The sequence below is a fragment of the Colossoma macropomum genome, unplaced genomic scaffold (assembly GCF_904425465.1).
Source record: "Colossoma macropomum unplaced genomic scaffold, Colossoma_macropomum, whole genome shotgun sequence".
In the NCBI taxonomy this organism is placed as follows: domain Eukaryota; kingdom Metazoa; phylum Chordata; class Actinopteri; order Characiformes; family Serrasalmidae; genus Colossoma; species Colossoma macropomum.
In genome coordinates this window covers 29,564,075-29,582,182 of record NW_023494791.1, presented here as the reverse complement: position 1 = coordinate 29,582,182, position 18,108 = coordinate 29,564,075, and the positions used below count along the sequence as shown (strand labels likewise).

The following is an 18,108-nucleotide window of genomic DNA, read 5'->3' as shown; positions in this document are numbered from 1 at the left end:
ATAATGAACATAAACACACTTTACAGCTCCCACACACACTTCAGAGAACCCCCACATTTAAACACTACTACTACACTACTATTACTGCTACTTCTACTACTACTAATAATAATAATAATAGTAACTATTACTAGTATTATTATTATTATTATTATTATTAGTAGTAGTAGTAGTAGTAGTAGTCGTTGTAGTATTATAGTGAATCAGCATTGGTACTGTACTGTAGCTGTGCTCCTGCTGTAGTAATGAATAAAGTAAACTTTTATTCAGATTCCTTCACAGACAGAAACTGGTTGGGGCGAGTTGTCGAGTTGGCGCGCGCTCCCGGGGCAGATGTGACACACAAACACACACACACACACACACACACACACACACACACACACACATACACACACACACTCAGAGTTTGTACCTGGTCTCTCGCCGGGCAGCAGGGAGAGTGAGAGATCCGTCTGTTTCTCCTTCACTCTCTCTCTCTCTCTCTCTCTCTCTCTCTCTCTCTCTCTCTCTCTCTCTCTCTCTCTCTCTTTCTCTCCGCCTCTTGCAGTCCGGGACAGCGCGAGATCAGCAGCTCCGGCGGGCGGCGATCAGCTACAGCGCGCGGGCACTGAGGAAGAGGAGGAGGAGGAAGGAGAAGACGCGAAAAGAACAGGAAGAAGTGGACGAGGAAGCGCGAGACTCGCTTTGGACTCTTGTTCTGATCGCGCGCTCAGAGAGAGCGAGACACTCTTCAGCGAGAGAGAGAGAGAGAGAGAGAGCGCGAGCCACACACGCGCACACACACATACACACTTCGGAGGAGCGAGCGTGAACAGCGCGAGGAGGAGCGCGCGACCTGCAGCATGCAGAAATGGTAAGTGAGTTTAATACACACACGCGCGCGCTCGCACACACACACACACATACACACAGTACTGTAAAGGAGAAATACTCAGTCAGAGCAAGACTTGAACGAGCACGTGCACTGATGCATTACTTCCAATACAATTATGATTATGATTATTATTGTTATTATGAAACTTTAGTGAAGTCTATTAAAGTTTGTTAAAGTTTATAGAGAAACTGAACCCTGTTACTCTGTACAGCACACACAAAATTCACTAACAGTAACTGTTATACTATTATTATTATTATTATTATTATTATTAATGCAATTTGAATGGAGTTTTTGACCAAATCTCACAATATCAGAACTTTTATGAACTAGTGAGAGCTTTAGATCTTGCAAGTTGGTGATGGGTTTTCACACATTTGTGTGTGTGTGTGCGTGTGTGTGTGTTTGCTTGTCCGTACAACACTGATGTTGTACTAGAAGCTCTTAGGCCTCGTTTGCGTACCATACAAAGTTCCAGATACATTTCATTTTAATACATAAAGTAATTTCAGCACTGATTCACTTTATTTGCCTAAATGTGTCCTTAACAACGAAATTACCAAAACCCGTAAATACTAAACTGTACGCCTTTATGAGCCTAGCAGTGTTTTAGAGCTCAGAGAGTTTTTATTCAGTTACACAAAACTCTCTTCACACTTTAAGATTCAAATGTGTCACTTTGTAAACACAAACAACTTTAACATCAACATTTATACACTAATCACATTAAATGAATCTGAGTGCAGAGAAAAGTGCAGAAAACTTTGTAAAAGCAGTAAACGGGAGTGCAGAGGGCCTGTGTGAGACACTGATGGTTATACAGACGTGTGTGTGTGTGATGTGTTTTGAGCATTATTAATGGTTTTGGCTCTCTTAGAGGAGAAAAGTGCAAGCAGTTTGAAAGAAAAATGTTTCAGTACATTTTCAGTGGACGTTTTAATAAATAAACATTTTGGTAAATACTTCGGTAAATGTTTCAGTAAACGTTTCAGTAAACTCTTCGACAAATGTTGTGGTAAAAGTTTCAGTAAAAGTTTTGGTAAAAGTTTCAGTAAATGTTCCTGTAAATCTTTCAGTACACAATTTGGTAGACATTTCATTACATTGAGGGATGGCTTGACTTTTTTCTCTCTAATTTCTCTCTCTCTCTCTCTCTCTCTCTCCCTCTCTCTCTCTCTCTCTCTTCTGTGCATTTGCTTTGCAGTCGTTTCATGACTTGAGTACTTTATGTAATATTTTGACCGGGCCGCGGTGGTCGCTGTTAGAGTGCAGCCGTCCAGAAAGACCATTTGCATTCCAGGAGTCATTTGATGACTTTTATCTGCTGAAGGAAGCCGGGCCTTCAGCATTTCATCTACTGCATGTCAGGAGGGGTCACACACACACACACACCTCTCTCTGTCTCTCTCTCTCTCTCTCTCGCTGTTCAATTTAGCAGAATTTACTGGCATGATTATATGCAGTATTGCCAGAGCAACTGTTTAGATAGTTTTGAATATTTAATGTCTAATTTCTGCCTCTCCATTGTAAGAACATTCAGCCAGTAATGGAGCTTGTCTTCTCACAACCTGCTACTGCTAGTGAAACCACTGACATGGGTGTAGCATAATCATTAGAAATTAGTATGTAGTGTAACTATGGATCTGGGAGTAGTGTAACCGTGGAAATGTGTATAGCGTAACTATGGAAACTAGTGTAGAATAATTGTGGAAATGAGTGTAGCATAATCATGGAAATGCCTATAGTGTCACCATGGCAATGGGTATAGTGTAACCATGAAAATGAGTGTAGCCCACTGATCAATGCTCAGTTGTTCTTCAGATGGGTTTTCATCAAACAATGTAATTTTGCTTCTGTCACCTGGATTATGTTAGCTGGGCAGTAAGAGCAGACCTGCACTATTTACAGATTTCACACACAAACTCTAGATCACTCTGAAGGTGGGATGGGGGGTGGTGGGGTGGTGGGATGGATTCTAAAGAGTCTCATCCTGAGTAGAAACTATACCTGTGGGTGACGTATGAAAGTGGCTCAAATCTGATTTGAAAAGATTCTGATTTTGTGTTCACACAGCTCTGAAAAAGAATCGCATCTTTTCCACATTCAGGTAAAAATCAGATTTATGCCGTTTCAGCCCCGTAATGTGAACACAGTTGGAAGCAGAGGTATAGAGAGAAGAGTGCGGTTAGATGAAGAAGTGGTTTGATGTTTCAGGCTGTGAGTTGGTTCTCCAGAGACTGAGGCTGAATTGGAGGGGAGATGATGGTTAGACGGTTCAATAAGCTCACGGACAGGTAGAGCGCCACGGCCCCCAGAGAGGCCAGCTTAATGAAGAGCACGTCCACTTAGCTCTCTGTTCTCTGACCCCCACGCCTGGCCCGCTCACACACTCACACACGCACCAGAGCGCTGCTCATTTGATCTGGCGGCTCTTTCTTATCCAGCCAGTCGGCCCTGGGTGGTGCTAAACTAGCGGCGGTACTGAGTTGAGAAGTAAAAGCGTTTGCCAAAACCACCGAAAGAAATCTGGCTCTCTTCTGTCCTTTTGTTGTCAGAGTAGCTCTGGAGAATGTAAACGACAGTAAAGAAACTGTCAGCAAGAGTCAGGCCACTTGTGATGTAAGAAAACTGGTAATGTCTCATATAAAATAAAAGACAGCAGCCAAAACAATACTACAGTTACTGGCAGTAGTACAGTAGTATTATCTGTGAAGTGTTTGTATTTCTTTATGTATTATAAGTACTATTACAACACTTTTATTTTATTCTTCTCCTCCTCCTTCATCCTCTTCTTCGTCTTCTTCTTCTTTTTCCTCTTATTATTATTGTTATTTCTTGATGGGTTATCTGTTTTAAGACTTGATAAACACTTTTCACATATGAGGCATTTCGGATATCAATTTTATTACAACTTCATTCTTGAGGTTCTACAGCTTTTTCAGTCATTTAAGAATTAAGTACAGCTCTGTTCATCATTCTAGATACATCTAATATTACTTCATTTTTTATGGTCTTCAAATAATTTGAAAAATGTGAAGTTGTACAGCAGTAGCATTGTAATAAAACCATTTTATACAGATACCTACAACAAATGTGTTTTATATTAATGTATATTACTTACTATATATGCATATATTTGCATGTATATATTAACATAGCATGTTCAAAACCACCAAAATAAGGTAGATACTGATTCTGATTGTAGTAGCAGTAGCAGAATAGCTGTAGTATTCAGTAATAGCTGTGTTGTAGTAGATGGTTTGTGAAAATGACTTTTACTCCCAAATAGAGATGAGAGGTGTGAATGAAACCGGAGAGAAAAAAACAAATAAACAAACATCTGCTTTTCACATTTCATACAGAATCTCTTGAGACAGTGAACAAACAGACCTTAACACACACCCACACACACCGCAACGGTGACAGAAAATCATTTGCCGGAGGCCACACCCGGCATGTGTTTGTGTGTGTGTGTGTAATGTTTTAAAGTGATCTGTCTCACTTACACACACACGCACATGCATGCATCACAGACACTCACGCACATACACAGAAATACACAAACCTTACAGACACACAAATGCACACCTCACAGACACGCATATTACAGGCGCACACACGCACACACACACACACACAAATATACGCACCTCACAGACACACACATGTACAACAGTATGTGCATGCGTGTGAAGGTGTGTGTGTGTGTGAGAATTGAACAGGTAGGCAGTGCAAAGTATTATGGGTAAACACCTCAGAGTGGTGTTTCCACGGCGATAGGGATCTGCTCCGGACAGTCGGTGATAATCTCTCCTGTAGAGCTGAACGTCAGCCGCAGCGCTGTAGGAGCCGTACCGAAGAGAAGGTCATATTATTATTATTATCATAGAACTTTCTCCTCACCATCCGATAGAGTTTTGAAAAAGAGCATGAAACCAAATCTGTGGACAAAGAAACTAAACCCAAAGAGTGTGTGAGAGTGTGAAATCCAAAAACAAATCTCAGCCACGGCTGTAATTTCATAAAGGCCACAGTGGGAGCTCCTCTAGATTTAAAACAATATACACTCCGTACACATTAATTACAGTTTTACTGTGCACGACCAGCGAGAAATCCAATCTAACACACACACACACAGTCTTCTCTGAGCACACACTCGCATGCATGAAAATTCTCATGCTATTAAGCTGTGAGGTAAAACTAGCTGCGGTTCACTGTTGATTTTTTGTTCATATGTAATGAATTTTAATAAAATTTATATTGAGTCTCATAACAGCACAAATTGTAAACTGTTACATTTTTTTAATATGAAAATGAACACATCTCTGCTTAATAAATAAATAATGATTAATAAATAAAGTTCTTATAGTCATGTCTTCTCTGCTGTTAAGTTGGCTGGTTCTTGACTTTTTTCACACTAGGACAGTCGTACATTATTCTCCAAGCCTTTGTTCCAAAACATTCTTGAAGTTTAGGGTGGCATTTTCTTAAGGTCAACCTGAAATTAAATCTATCTTCTTAGTTCGTATCCCTGGTCATTGAGCAAGATTCATTCTATTATATCATTTTAAAAGCTTTAAAAGTTTAAAAATTCTTAGTTTCCTATATTCTTACATCAGAATGTACAGACATTTTCTGTATTGGATTGCATTGGATGGTTGCAGATTGTTCAGTCAGGGATGCTTGATATAGAAGACTGACATTACAGAACAGAAAACTACACCTGATCTATTCTGACAGTGTGAATATTAATACACACACAAAATAAATATCATTTGATATTAATAACACACTCTATTATGGGCGTTTTTATAAAAAAACTGATGAGGAACCACAATGATATGGGAATCATATGGGTATTGGCAGATAATCGTTTAAAATGCAGGGTGATTCAAAAAGATTCATCCGATTTCAAAATGATCTATTTCACTTGTAAATCATTACAGAACAATGCAGTAAATGGTAAATGGTTTAAGTGAGCATAAAGTTTATTATGTAATTTTACAAGTGCTCAATATGACTTCTCCAGCTGTACGGACAACATCAACGCCATAGTCAAATTTCATTGATTTGAAACTTGATTGAGCTGTCGGGGGTCTCTGCACTCACAACTCTTTCAATGCGATTTCGGAGATCATCCAGTGTTGTGGAACCAACAACTAATGCTCTGAGCTGTTGGAGATTCACTGCTGACGAAAATCACGTTTCATAGTTATGACGGATTCACTCTTACTGAAGTGGAGAATGCAAAACGCTCTGCTCAAGGGTCGCCATCTCCTCACAGACTGAAGGGAGCTATTTTCTGGTGACAGTCAGAAACTCTATGACCCCCTCTTTCAATTGGTATGTGATTGGTCCCTAGGCACCTCACGGTTGTAAAAATATCGCTTTGAAATCAGATTAATCTTTTAGAATCACTCTGTATGACCAGAATAAAAGCAATCCTTAGATTTGACAGATAATTGAAACTGATAATTGATGACGAATTCATTGTATTCTGAGTGATCTGAACGTTTAGGTGATGCTGGGCTAACTCTAAAAACCTCTGCTGGAGGCTTCTGCTTTAAGCTATCCACACCTTACTTTGATAAACAGGGATGGGGAGGAGATAGGGTTCAAAAATTTCATCACATGAAATGGATGGCAGAAATGGAGATTTGTAAAATGTAGGAGGAGCAGAATTCCCATACTGATACATATTTTGTGTGCAACAAGTTTGCATTAGGACAAACAAGATTTTTCCAGCATTATATGAAGTTTGTCGAACTTCACAACAGTAGCTGTGAAAGCTGCTTTCATTTGTGGGCGGAGTCTAGACAGGTCACTTGTGCAGCTTTGTTTGTATGATATTTACTCACACGAACTGCTCGGGAGATAAATCAGTGACTGATGTTAGAAGTCTATCACAGACTGAACTCAGAACCCCTCAGGGCAGACTGAATGGTTGGGTCTGGAGAGAATAATTTGGCCTAAAGGTGCCTCTTCTGCTCGAGCTTTGGGTGCATGGCTGGAAGAAATGGGTTATGACAAGATAAGTGGTGGGTCATAAGAAATTCCTCTGAACTCCACAGCACCGTGTGGATGGAAGAGTGACTGCACTTTAGCGCTAGTTGGGTTTTCAACCCTGCTTGAAGTGTTTGGGAAGATTTTCAGTTATCCTGGACGTTGAATTGTCTAGTAGTAGAAAATCAATGTGATAGAACATCATTACTTCCTACAGCACCAGCAAAAGGTTATACATGGCTGAAGTTTCTGTATTTTCCACTATTTTCCATCAGAACTATTGTGGTGAAAGAAAAAGTACTTTTAAGTGTATTTTTCAAAAGTGTGTTTAATATGAATAGCCCATTCTTTTAATGTTTGCACTTTACTTGCTAAATGTATTATTGTAGAACCTTAAGAAACTTACGTGTATTTAAAATGCAATGGAGGTGTAATTAAATATATATTGAATGCATTTAGTTGTGCTTTTGAGTGCTTCTTTCAGACAACCCAGGCTGCACTTAAGCAGATTTAAAAAAAAATACTTCAGAAAAGCATATTGTAGATGTATTTCCATAAAATACATGAAATAAAGAAAAAAATCTTTTATTCTCTATACACTTTTGTATTCTATTCATGAAAAGTATGCAAATAAAACAAATGTGATAAATCATGATTAACTACACAAACTAATTTGATTTATCGCTCATATAAGCGATAATATGATAGTCATAAATACACTGATCAGACATAACATTATGACCACCTCCTTGTTTCTATGCTCATTGTCCATTTTATCAGCTCCACTTACTATATAGGTGCACTTTGTAGTTCTACAAATACAGACTGTAGTCCATCTGTTTCTCCAGCAGCACTGCTGTGTCTGATCCACTCAGACCAGCGCAACACACACTAACACACCACCACCACGTCAGTGTCACTGCAGTGCTGAGAATGATCCACCACCCAAATAGTACCTGCTCTGTGAGGGTCCATGGGGGGTTAGGGTCCTGACCACTGAAGAACAGGGTAAAAGGGGGCTAACAAAGAATGCAGAGAAACAGATGGACTACAGTCTGTAATTGTAGAACTACAAAGTGCACATATATAGTAAGTGGAGCTGATATAATGGACAATGAGCATAGAAACAAGGCAGTGATCATAATGTTATGTCTGATCAGTGTAGCTCTAAAGTCAGGATCATCAAATAGTTAATTCATTCTTTTTTGATTCCTGGCATCAATTTTCCTTACTTTGATGGCCACAAAGATGATTGATTGATTTGTTAATGTTATGTTAGCACCAAGGTACCTGTAGCGCATATTTATTCTTCCATTGGACTTGACAGTGTGCAAATACCCCCTGGCATTCAGGGGGTCCCATATTAGCTGGCTACTCCAGCACTGGCTGGTTGCTAACGCACTTGCCATAGTGGCGCTGGTTTAAGTGGTTTTTGGTTTTTAAAATTTTTCAAAACAAATTTGGAAATGCTCTTTTCTAGTCTGGTAATGCAGTCTTCCTCACATTAACTTAATCTTCAGTTTGAGAAAGCAGTAAAAAATCACTCTTTCCACCAAGCTCTTTTGAAATTGGGCAAGCTTTCAGATTTACAAATATGCTATGGCACATAGCTGAACCAATTTACTACAGTGCCACCCTAAGGCAGACCAGTGCTGCATCTGTAGTTAGTTAAGGATACCAAAGACAGAAGCTTGCTGACTGTGTGTAAAACAGCTAAACAATGACCTTTCCCCGAATTTGTATTTCAGCCTCTATTTTCCCCTTTCGGACATTATAACACAATAATATTATTATTATATCATAATAAAGTAATTTTTTATGAACCCCCACAATTTAGATATTGAGACATTCAGGGGTTCCAAGAGGTTATTTAGGGGCCTGTCTGGGGGGTCCTGGGGGATGTATTTCACACCTTGGGGCTTAAAAACACCTAAATGATCACCTGAAGCTTGTAAGAGGCACCCAAGTAACATATTTATGATATATCTTTACTTTTTATGATGCAGTTTTACTGCGAATCCGCAGAATCCGCTTTATCCCAGACTGCTGTGGATTCATGCCAGTTTCATCTCTTTTTCCAATACAATTCAAAACTATGTGAGCACTAATACTGCTGATTTTGTTGAGAATCCTCAGTCTGCTGAATGTGAGGGAGTGAGTTACTCAATAATTAATAAGCCAATAATATTAAATAAAAATGTTAACACTAATTCACATGTGAAAATACTATTTAAGGTATTGAATGATTGAACTCAGTCCATCCAAAAGATTTTGCTGTATGAGAATTTGGTAATCAAACTGCTTTTATGATCACTGCTCTAAATAAATTCATTCTGTAATGTGGCATACTTTATCTTATGTGGCATAATTCTCTTTTTTCAGCTTTGGAATGTTTTGAGAATCAGAATAATTTCAAGGAAATCATCAATGATACTGGGAACAACATATTTTAAACAAAACCCAAACTTACACGAGTTCGCCTTGTACAGTAGTACCCAAAAGTTTAGGCACTTATGGTCAAATTCCATGCTTTGTTGATTTTTTAAGTGCAAATTTAAGTGCAAAAGTACACACTCTATATAGAGAACACACATTTTATTGCACAATTACTGTTTATGTGCAGAATTTAGCATAATGGGAAAAAAATGAAACCTAAAATGTGGTCTGTGCAAAATACATGGGAAATGCACTAAAATTTGCAGAAAAATGTTTGTTCCCTGTAGAGGATGTGTTAACTTTTTTTCATTAAGAAAATCAACAAAACATGCGATTAGACTGGGGTGTTCAAACATTTGCATACAATTGTACAACCTCATCTCTAAAAAAGTTGGGATACTGTCCAAAATCTAATTAAAAACAGGATGCAATGATGTGCAAATCATTTAAACCCAATATTTAATTGAAAACAGTACAAAGACAACATATGAAATGTTGAAACTGAGAAATTTTATAACAATGTTTTTCAACTTAAAATAGCAAAGAACCTGGAGATTTCATTATCTACGGTACATAATACAATTAAAAGATACAGAAAATTTAGAGGAATTTCTGTATGCAAGGGACAAGCTTGAAACCCAATACTGGCTGGCTGTGATGTTTGGGCCCTCAGATGCCACTGCATTAAAAACTTCTCTATAGAGGAGAATTCTCTAGAGGAAATCACTGCATGGGCTCAGAAACACTTCTGAAAACCACTATATGAACACAGTTTGTCACTACATCCACACATGCAAGTTAAAAATCTATCATGCAAAGACAAAACCATATATAAACAGGATCCAGAAACGCCACACCCTTCTCTGGGCCTGAGCTCATTTAAGATGGACTGAGGCGAAGTGGAAAAGTGTCCTGTGGTCCAGACCTGTCAACATTAAAACTATTTGGCACATTATGAAATGAAAAATATGAAAAATGAGACCCTGAACTGTGGAGCAGCTAAAATCCTGTATCAAGCAAGAATGGGAAAACATTTCACTTTCTGAACTACAGCAGTTGGGCTCCTTAGTTCCCAAATGCTCACAGAGTGTTGTTAAATGTGAGGTTAAGAAACACAGTGGTAAACATGTTCCTGTCCCAACTTTTTTGAAGCCTGTTGCTGGCTTCAAATTTAAAATGGGCATATATTTTTCAAAAAACAATAAAAGTTTCAACATTTGATACGTTGTCATTGAACTATTTTCAAATGCAGGGTTTACTGATTTGCACATCATTGTATTCTACTTTCATTTACATTTTGCACAACGTCACAACTTTTTTTTTGAATAGGGTTGTGTGTGTTGAAAACACTTGGACTGAATCTGGGTTTCAGAAAGGCAGGTCAGATCTGGAGAAAGACTGTCAGATAGCAGAGAGAGAGAGAGAGAGAAGAGAGAGAGAGAGAGAGAGAGAGAGAGAGAGAGAGAGAGAGGGAGGGAGAGAGAGAGAGAGGGAGAGAGAGAGACAGAGGTGCTGGAGATCAGATCAGATAAACCTGATGTGGGCTGCTTATGTGGAGCCACTCAGAGAATCTCAGTCTAAAATGCACAATTCAACCTCTGTACTTTCACATCACTGCTTATTCCTCTTCATTATGTCATTTCCTTCACTTACTCATCTGCTATCCTGGAAGACCAAGCTGTACAATAATGCCTATAAACATAAATCAAGAGCCAAGAAGAACTTTATTGTCAGTAAGTACAGTTCTCACTCTCAATGTTAAAATTTCAAAATGTGTCATTCAATGCGATGTGACAAAGAACAACAGATTTCCACACATCTTTGTATTCATTTCACTCCACTGATGTATGGTACTTTCAGCAGTTATTCTAGCGATGTTGCTGTGAAAAAAAATTCACTATTTATTGGCATATTATTGGTGTTGTTCTTTCTGTACCCATTGTCGTATGTTACTATAAATCAACTGCTCTTTATATAACTCTTAAGTTTATATATAACTTTACCAGTAGTTTTTCCAAGTAATTTTGGGCTGTTTCTTTTGGTCCAATCATCATGAAATTTACACACAATGTGAAGGCCAACAGGCATTTCCAAATTATGTCAAAAACTGAAAAACGGCAAAAATGGAGATTCAAGGTTTTGTTCCGACAGCAGTAATACATACATACATAACATGAGGTGTACCATGGCTTTATTAGAACTTCTCACTGCTTGTAACTTAATAACTGTTTTTTTCCAAATTGAAAAATAGTCAAGTCAGTTACTTTACTTTGCTTAATAAAGAGATCATTTATAAAAGAGCACTGTTGCATCTGTTTACCCTCTACAGTTTTATGACTTGTGATAGGGCAATCATTTTCAAGCTAGTAGACCAGGGATGTCCAAGCTTATCCACAAAGGGCCAGTGTGGCTGCAGGTTTTCATTCCAACAAAGCAGGAGATCACCTGATTAGCAGTCTAAAGACTGAGAAGAACTGATTAAACAAGTGGAGTCAGGTGTGCTTCAGCTTGTTTATTTATACTGGCTGTTAATTGTAGAAAATGCATTTCAAAATGAAAAGCTATGCAGTGGTAGCATGTGTAAAAAGGTCTTATACTAACTCTGAACTTAGCCTGGCTATTGTGTGCATGTAAACATAATTAGACATACTGATAAATTTTATGGTTAATAGAAGTGCGAATTTTTTTATTTTTATCCATTTTAAACCCAGTTTACTCATGTCCAGTTCCCCCTTGCTAACTAGGTCTTCCCCATCACACAATGCTACCAAGGTAGGGGGGTAAAGATTAGCAAATGCTTCCTCTGAGACATGCGAAACGCCACCATATCTTTTCAAAATGCTGCTACACAACATCATTGGACAGCTGAATGTGCGTGTAGCAGAACGCTAACTGACAATTCTGTTACGCCAGCTAACTGACGGCTGTGTTGGCTAGCATCATGCTGTGTGACAGGCAGAGTGAGGCCTATCATGCTCTCCTGGACTCTTGGCCATGGATGGCTGTGGGATCACCACAGATCGAACTTGTGATCTCCCAAAGCTTAGATGGTTGAACTAATCTCTAAACTCTAAACTCTTTGGTGATGGAACACTTTTCTCCAGAAAATCCTTTACTGAGTGAGTTTGATTTCAGCGAGGCTGAGAACATTCCCCCCTCTGAACTCTGTCAAACATCCACAGAAGCGTGTGTGTGTAGTGTGTAGAGTGTGTCGTGTAGTTTGGTGTGTAATACGTGGGTGAGTGTCAGCAATGCTGGAGCAAAACAGATTATTTGGAGCTTTGGCAGGAAAGTGAATGTTTTTGAAGTGGGAAAGAGAGACGTTGATGGGAGTCGTGTGTGTGTGTGTGTGTGTGTGTGTGTGTAAGGCACAGGGACAGTGGTGCTTTTGAGTAGACAGGCCAGCGACTTAGAGGCTCTTTCATGTGACTGCAGTGAGAGCACTCAGCCAAACAGCAGCACAAGCAGAGACATGTAGCCCCTCCCCCTTTACCTCTATACCTCTCTCTACTTCTCTCTCGCTTTATTTCTCTCTTAACTTTCTCTCTCTTACTCACTCTTCATCTCTCTCTCATTTGCTCTTTTAACTCTTTTTTCTCTCTTAACTCTCTCTATCACTCTCACTTCCTTTCTCTCTCAGCTCTCTCTATCTCTATCTTAACTCTCTCTCACACACTTTATTTCCTCCTTAACTCTCTCTCTCACTCACCCGCCTTTCCTTTTTTTTTCTTAACTCTCTTTCAATTTATTTCTCCCTTAAATCTCTCTCGCACATTATTTCTTTTAACTCGCTCTCTCACTCAGTTTTCTTCTTTTCTCTCGTTTTCTCTCCACCCACCCCCTCTCAGTAGTGACCTTAACATTTATCAGAGAACCCCATGCTGAAACCCGTCTCAGCATCTGCACTGCTGGGGAGAATCAAAAGCCCTGGCCAGCTATGAACACACACTGACACAGACACACACGCTCATTTTCTAGTGCCTTTATACAGCAGTTTTGCTAAATAAAGTAAAAAGTAAAGCAAAGGAACCCTAAACATTGCGGCCTTTTGCATTATAATAGAGCTATAAAACTGTTATATAAGGTTGAGCTCAGTTTTTTTCAGTATTTGCAAAATTAACCTGACTGTTGTTTTGTTTTAGCAAGTGTGTACAGCATTTCACAGCCCATCTTGTTTGCTGCATTGTAAAAAAAAAATCAGTTTGACTAGCTATTGCATCATTACAGCTGCCGACTGAAAAGCTCACTTCAGCTTCAGAATTTAATGTAACCTACTGTCACACTTCTCATCAGAATCTGATCAAAAGGGCTGCAGGTCAAATATTACCTTACAGAAATTATTTTGCAGTTTTTAATTTTTGTATATATTTGTCTGTTTTTGTATGAAAGAAGTGTCTTCAGAACTAACTGTAGTACGCATGTGTATATCACTGCTATCAGAACAAAACTTTGTATCTCCAATTTTATTCATTTTTTAGTTTTTGACATAATTTGAAAATACCTTGTTGCCTTTTACATTGCATGTAAATTTCATAATGAATAGACCAACAGAAATGGCCCAAAATTACTTGGTAAAAAAGTCTGGTTAAATTGACTTACATTAAAAGAAAAATATGTTTTTCCTTCTCTTGTAAAGTTAATTTTGGAGATTTTGTTCTGACAGCAGCGATATACACACACAGTGCTGTGTAAAACGTTCAGCCAAAATGGTCAATAAGTACAAGTTAAAAAAAAAAAAACTTTTGGTCAGCAAAAAAATCTTTTACAGAAAATTACACGGAAGCCTCAGCAACTAAATATAATATCCACTTTATTCAGTGTGTCCATCCTTTGCCTTTAATGTCACTTCCACTTGGAGGGGGACTTTCCTTTTCAAAGAAATCTGCAGGGATATTCTTCCAGATCTCCAAAGTTTAGTCTTAGAATTGCATTTTCTGCTTTTTACAATCGAAATAACCCTAAACACATTCAGTGATGGCGAGGTCTGGACTCTGGGGTGGTCAGTACATTGTTCCGAGATCACCAGAGGCTTTATTTGATTTGCAAATATTCTTTTTTGTCCATTTTCTTTCCTCAGTAAGGGCTTCTTAACAGCTACACATCGTTTCAGACTCATAGTGTTGATTTGTCTTCTCACAGTGAAAGGATGGACAGAAGCACCTGTGATTTTTTTCAGACCTGAAACAAGATCTTAAAGATGAAAGTCTACCTGATCTGTTTTTTTTTTTAACTTATTTTCTTTTATTTTCCTCCTCCTTTTGCAAGTGGATTCTCTTATGTATAATCTGCTCAGTAATATCTCCCAAAAATGAGTAACTTAATGGCCACTTTGAGTGGAAATGAAATACATGTAGAGTGGTCTCTGACTTTTGCACAGTACTGTAGATATGGAGCATATGAACGTATGTGCACACTTGCACATAGCTGAGTACTGAACACAGATATTCCTGGTGATGTTTGTTTACATAGACACTCAGCACACACACACACACACACACACACACACACACACACACACACACACACACACACTCTCTCTTGTGTGGTGGGCAAGCTGTTTTAAATATGGTGTCTTAGGAGGAGGCCTGTCCTTGCAGATCTTTGAGCCAAGCAAGCTGGTCTGGAGAGTTGACTGATTACCACCCACCCACACACACACATACACACACACACACACACACACACACACACACACATATAGAGGCTGCCCCTCCTTTCCATTCTTTATTGTACCTCCTGTCACTTCTGCCTATTCATTTAACCTTTGATTAGAGTGTGTACAGCCCCACTGTCACCATTATTAGATTCCTCACCATTTACCCAGCAACAGCACATTAAATACAGAGAGACAGAGAGACAGAGGGAGAGAGAGAGAGAGAGAGAGAGAGAGAGAGAGAGAGAGAGAGGGATTCGGATGCCGATCCTGTGGAGTGTGTCAAGGACATGCGACATGTTGATATCACCCAGAATCAAGAGAGAAGTTAGAAAGCAAAAGAGAGTGTATGAGAGACAAAGAAAGACAGAGGAAAAGAGAAAGTGAGGCAGCGTGAGAGAAGGTGGAGAGAGGACAGAGAAATGGAAAAAAGTAGAGAGAAACAGGAAAGAAGGAAAGAGAGAAGAAGGAGAGAAAAGCGAGGGAGAGTAAGAAAGAGAGAAGGAAAGAGTAAGAAAGAGACAGAAAAGAAAGAAAGATAACGTGAAAAAAGAAAGAAAGAAAGAAAGAAAGAAAGATAACGTGAAAAAAGAAAGAAAGAAAGAAAGAAAGAAAAAAGAAAGAAAGACATAGTGGGAAAGAAAAAGTGAGAGAGAGAAAGAAGAAAGTAGGGAAAGTAGAGAGAGAGGAAGAGACAAAGTGGAGGGAAGTGAAAAAAAGGAGAAGAGAAAGAGAGAGAGAGAGAGAGAGTTGGCGGGGTCTATTCTAGCTCTTCTGAAGGAGTTTACTGCAAATACAAACAGTGCAGGAATTCTGCTCTTAATGACCAGCTACTGCTCTCTCTCTCTCTCTGCCCTCCATCACTGTGCCATTTTCCAAGAACACTTGAACATGGTGGGCACTTAACGCTCTCAGTGGTCAAAAGGCCCAGGCTGCAGGACGTTGTTAGTTGGGAACGGTGCCCTCAGGAAAATACAGCAGCAACAATACATATATGAAAGTGAGAGAGATACACAGCCTGAAATAACAGCTCCCCTAAAAATGAATCTCAGATATTAACTTCAACCTCTAGAGATTAAACAGGAATTGTTTTTTTTTAAAACAGTTGATCACATCTCACTTTTATTATACTTCAAAGATAAATCAGTTTTCCTTTGTCTGAACTATGTGGGGACACACTTCAGTTACTCTGTCTCATAACTACAGAACTTACACAACTACTATACACTGTAATTTGCCTACATACATATATACATAATTATTCAGTAACGACTATGTTGACTAATATGAAAATCTCCTAAGAGCATGAGGAAGAACCACAGAGAGGAACCAAGACTCAAAGAAGAACCTCCATTAGCACATTAGAAAGAACCACTGAGAGGAACCGAGAAAAAAAGGAGAACCTCCCTTAGACCGTGAAAAAAAAACACTGAGAGGAGCCAAGACTCAAAAGGAGAACCTGCATAAAAGCAAGAAGAACCACTAAGAGGAACCAAGACTCAAGAGGCATGTTCGTTTTATTGGCTGTTCAGTATAAACTAAACTGGGAAGCCTGGAGTTAGAGCCACTTGGAGGTCTAACATTTGTCTAACACTTTTATAAGAGTTCAGCCCCCCCCCCCACACACACACACAAACACACACACAGGCTGTACATTTATGAGGCGCGGAGGTATCTGCAGTGATGGATGGACACTGCTCCTGCTCCTCTGTCCCTATAGGAATGTGGAGGATTTCCAGATTTAAGGAGACAATGGCCTCATTATTCTATAGGACCTCTGAGGCCACCAATACACACGTTAGCCTCGTCACTTCACACAGATAAATCAGCTTCAACACTGCGTGTATACACCACACACTCAATCATATAAATGCACCACAACAAGTAGTGCTTTACCGCTTTAGTGAAATCCTGTGCTGGCACTAACTGTGTGTGTAACTGCAGTGGTGCTTGATCTAACCCAACCCTGACCTAATCTTAAAAACCAAAAGATCAGCATTGGCCTTTTTTAACTTTTTATAATAAAAGTTGTAGTCTTTTTGGCTAGCAAAGCATTTTCCTTGAGAATGTCCCCATAACCACAACATGTTCATGTTTTTCCCCACATATACACATACACACCTCTTGTGGAAGGACTTCAGAACTCCTCTTGGTGTTTTTTTTTTTTTTTCTTCACTGGTACAGGGTATATCTGTGATCCTCCCTGCAACGCTGGCTACTAATCGATGACTTTTTTATTGGGTTTCCACTTTTGGTCAGAGATTTCCCTTCTCTCTCAGAGCCTCAGGTGGAAACTGCAGACTAATAATGTGTGTTGGCTCTCAGGGGTGCTGGGGCATTGATTAGTGATGGTTAATAGTAGTTCTTATTGGTTAGCATTGGTTAGCAGTGGTTAGTGATGGTCAGTGGTAGGCTAGCTCTTCTTCGTTAGTGTTGGTTAGCAGTAGTTCTTATTGGTCAACTTTGGTTAGCTGTGGTTAGTGATGTTTAGTGATAGTTCATTAGTAGTGGTGCTTAGTGGTAATTACCAGTGTTTAGTGTTGGTTAGTGTTCCTATTAGTTAGCAGTGTTTACACTAGAAAAATCTGCATAGACCAGCATAACTGGTTACCAGCAAAACCAGCATACTGTTGTGCTTTGGCTGCTGGTATGCTGGTCAACCAGTATGACCATACTGAGTGACCAGCTAAATCAGCACCAGACCAGCACAAACCAGTTAGACCAGCATGGAATTCATGCTGGTCCAAGCTGTTTTTTTAGCAGGGTTAGTGTTAACACTAGGTCTCAATGGTTATCAGTGGTTAGCTGAGGTTAATGTTGGTTAGAGGTAGTTTGTATGAGTTAGTGGTGGCTAGTGTTGTTAGCAGTAGTTCTTATCAGTTCGAACTGGTTAGTGGCGGTTAGTATTGGTAAGCGTTACTTTGTATTGGTTAGGAGTGGTTTGTTAGTTATGGTGTTGTTTAGAGTTACCATTGGTTAATGGTGGTGAATATTGGTTAGCAGGGCACAAATAAATATGGGGTAAAGTGTAACTGATTTTTTATGTAGTTAAGCAGATTCAAGTAGTACATGCTTTTGTACTTTCCAGCATTTCCATAGCAAATTTTACAGTAATTCTCAGACATTTCTCAAGGCTAAA

General features: G+C 39.1%; 1 protein-coding gene across 3 annotated transcripts in view; it reads left to right on the top strand.

Moving 5' to 3' along the window:
* The first annotated feature begins 453 nt into the window (after positions 1-453).
* The window catches only part of bnc2 (basonuclin 2), a 262,007-nt gene continuing 244,352 nt past the window's right edge, over positions 454-18,108 (top strand). For 2 of the 3 annotated variants that reach the window (XM_036574808.1, XM_036574810.1), the window contains exon 1: positions 455-856. In XM_036574808.1, coding sequence (XP_036430701.1) covers positions 854-856 — 3 coding nt within the window. In that variant the 5' untranslated portion in view covers positions 455-853. Of the gene's footprint in view, positions 857-18,108 lie in introns of all 3 variants that reach the window. The other variant, XM_036574807.1, reaches the window with a different exon arrangement.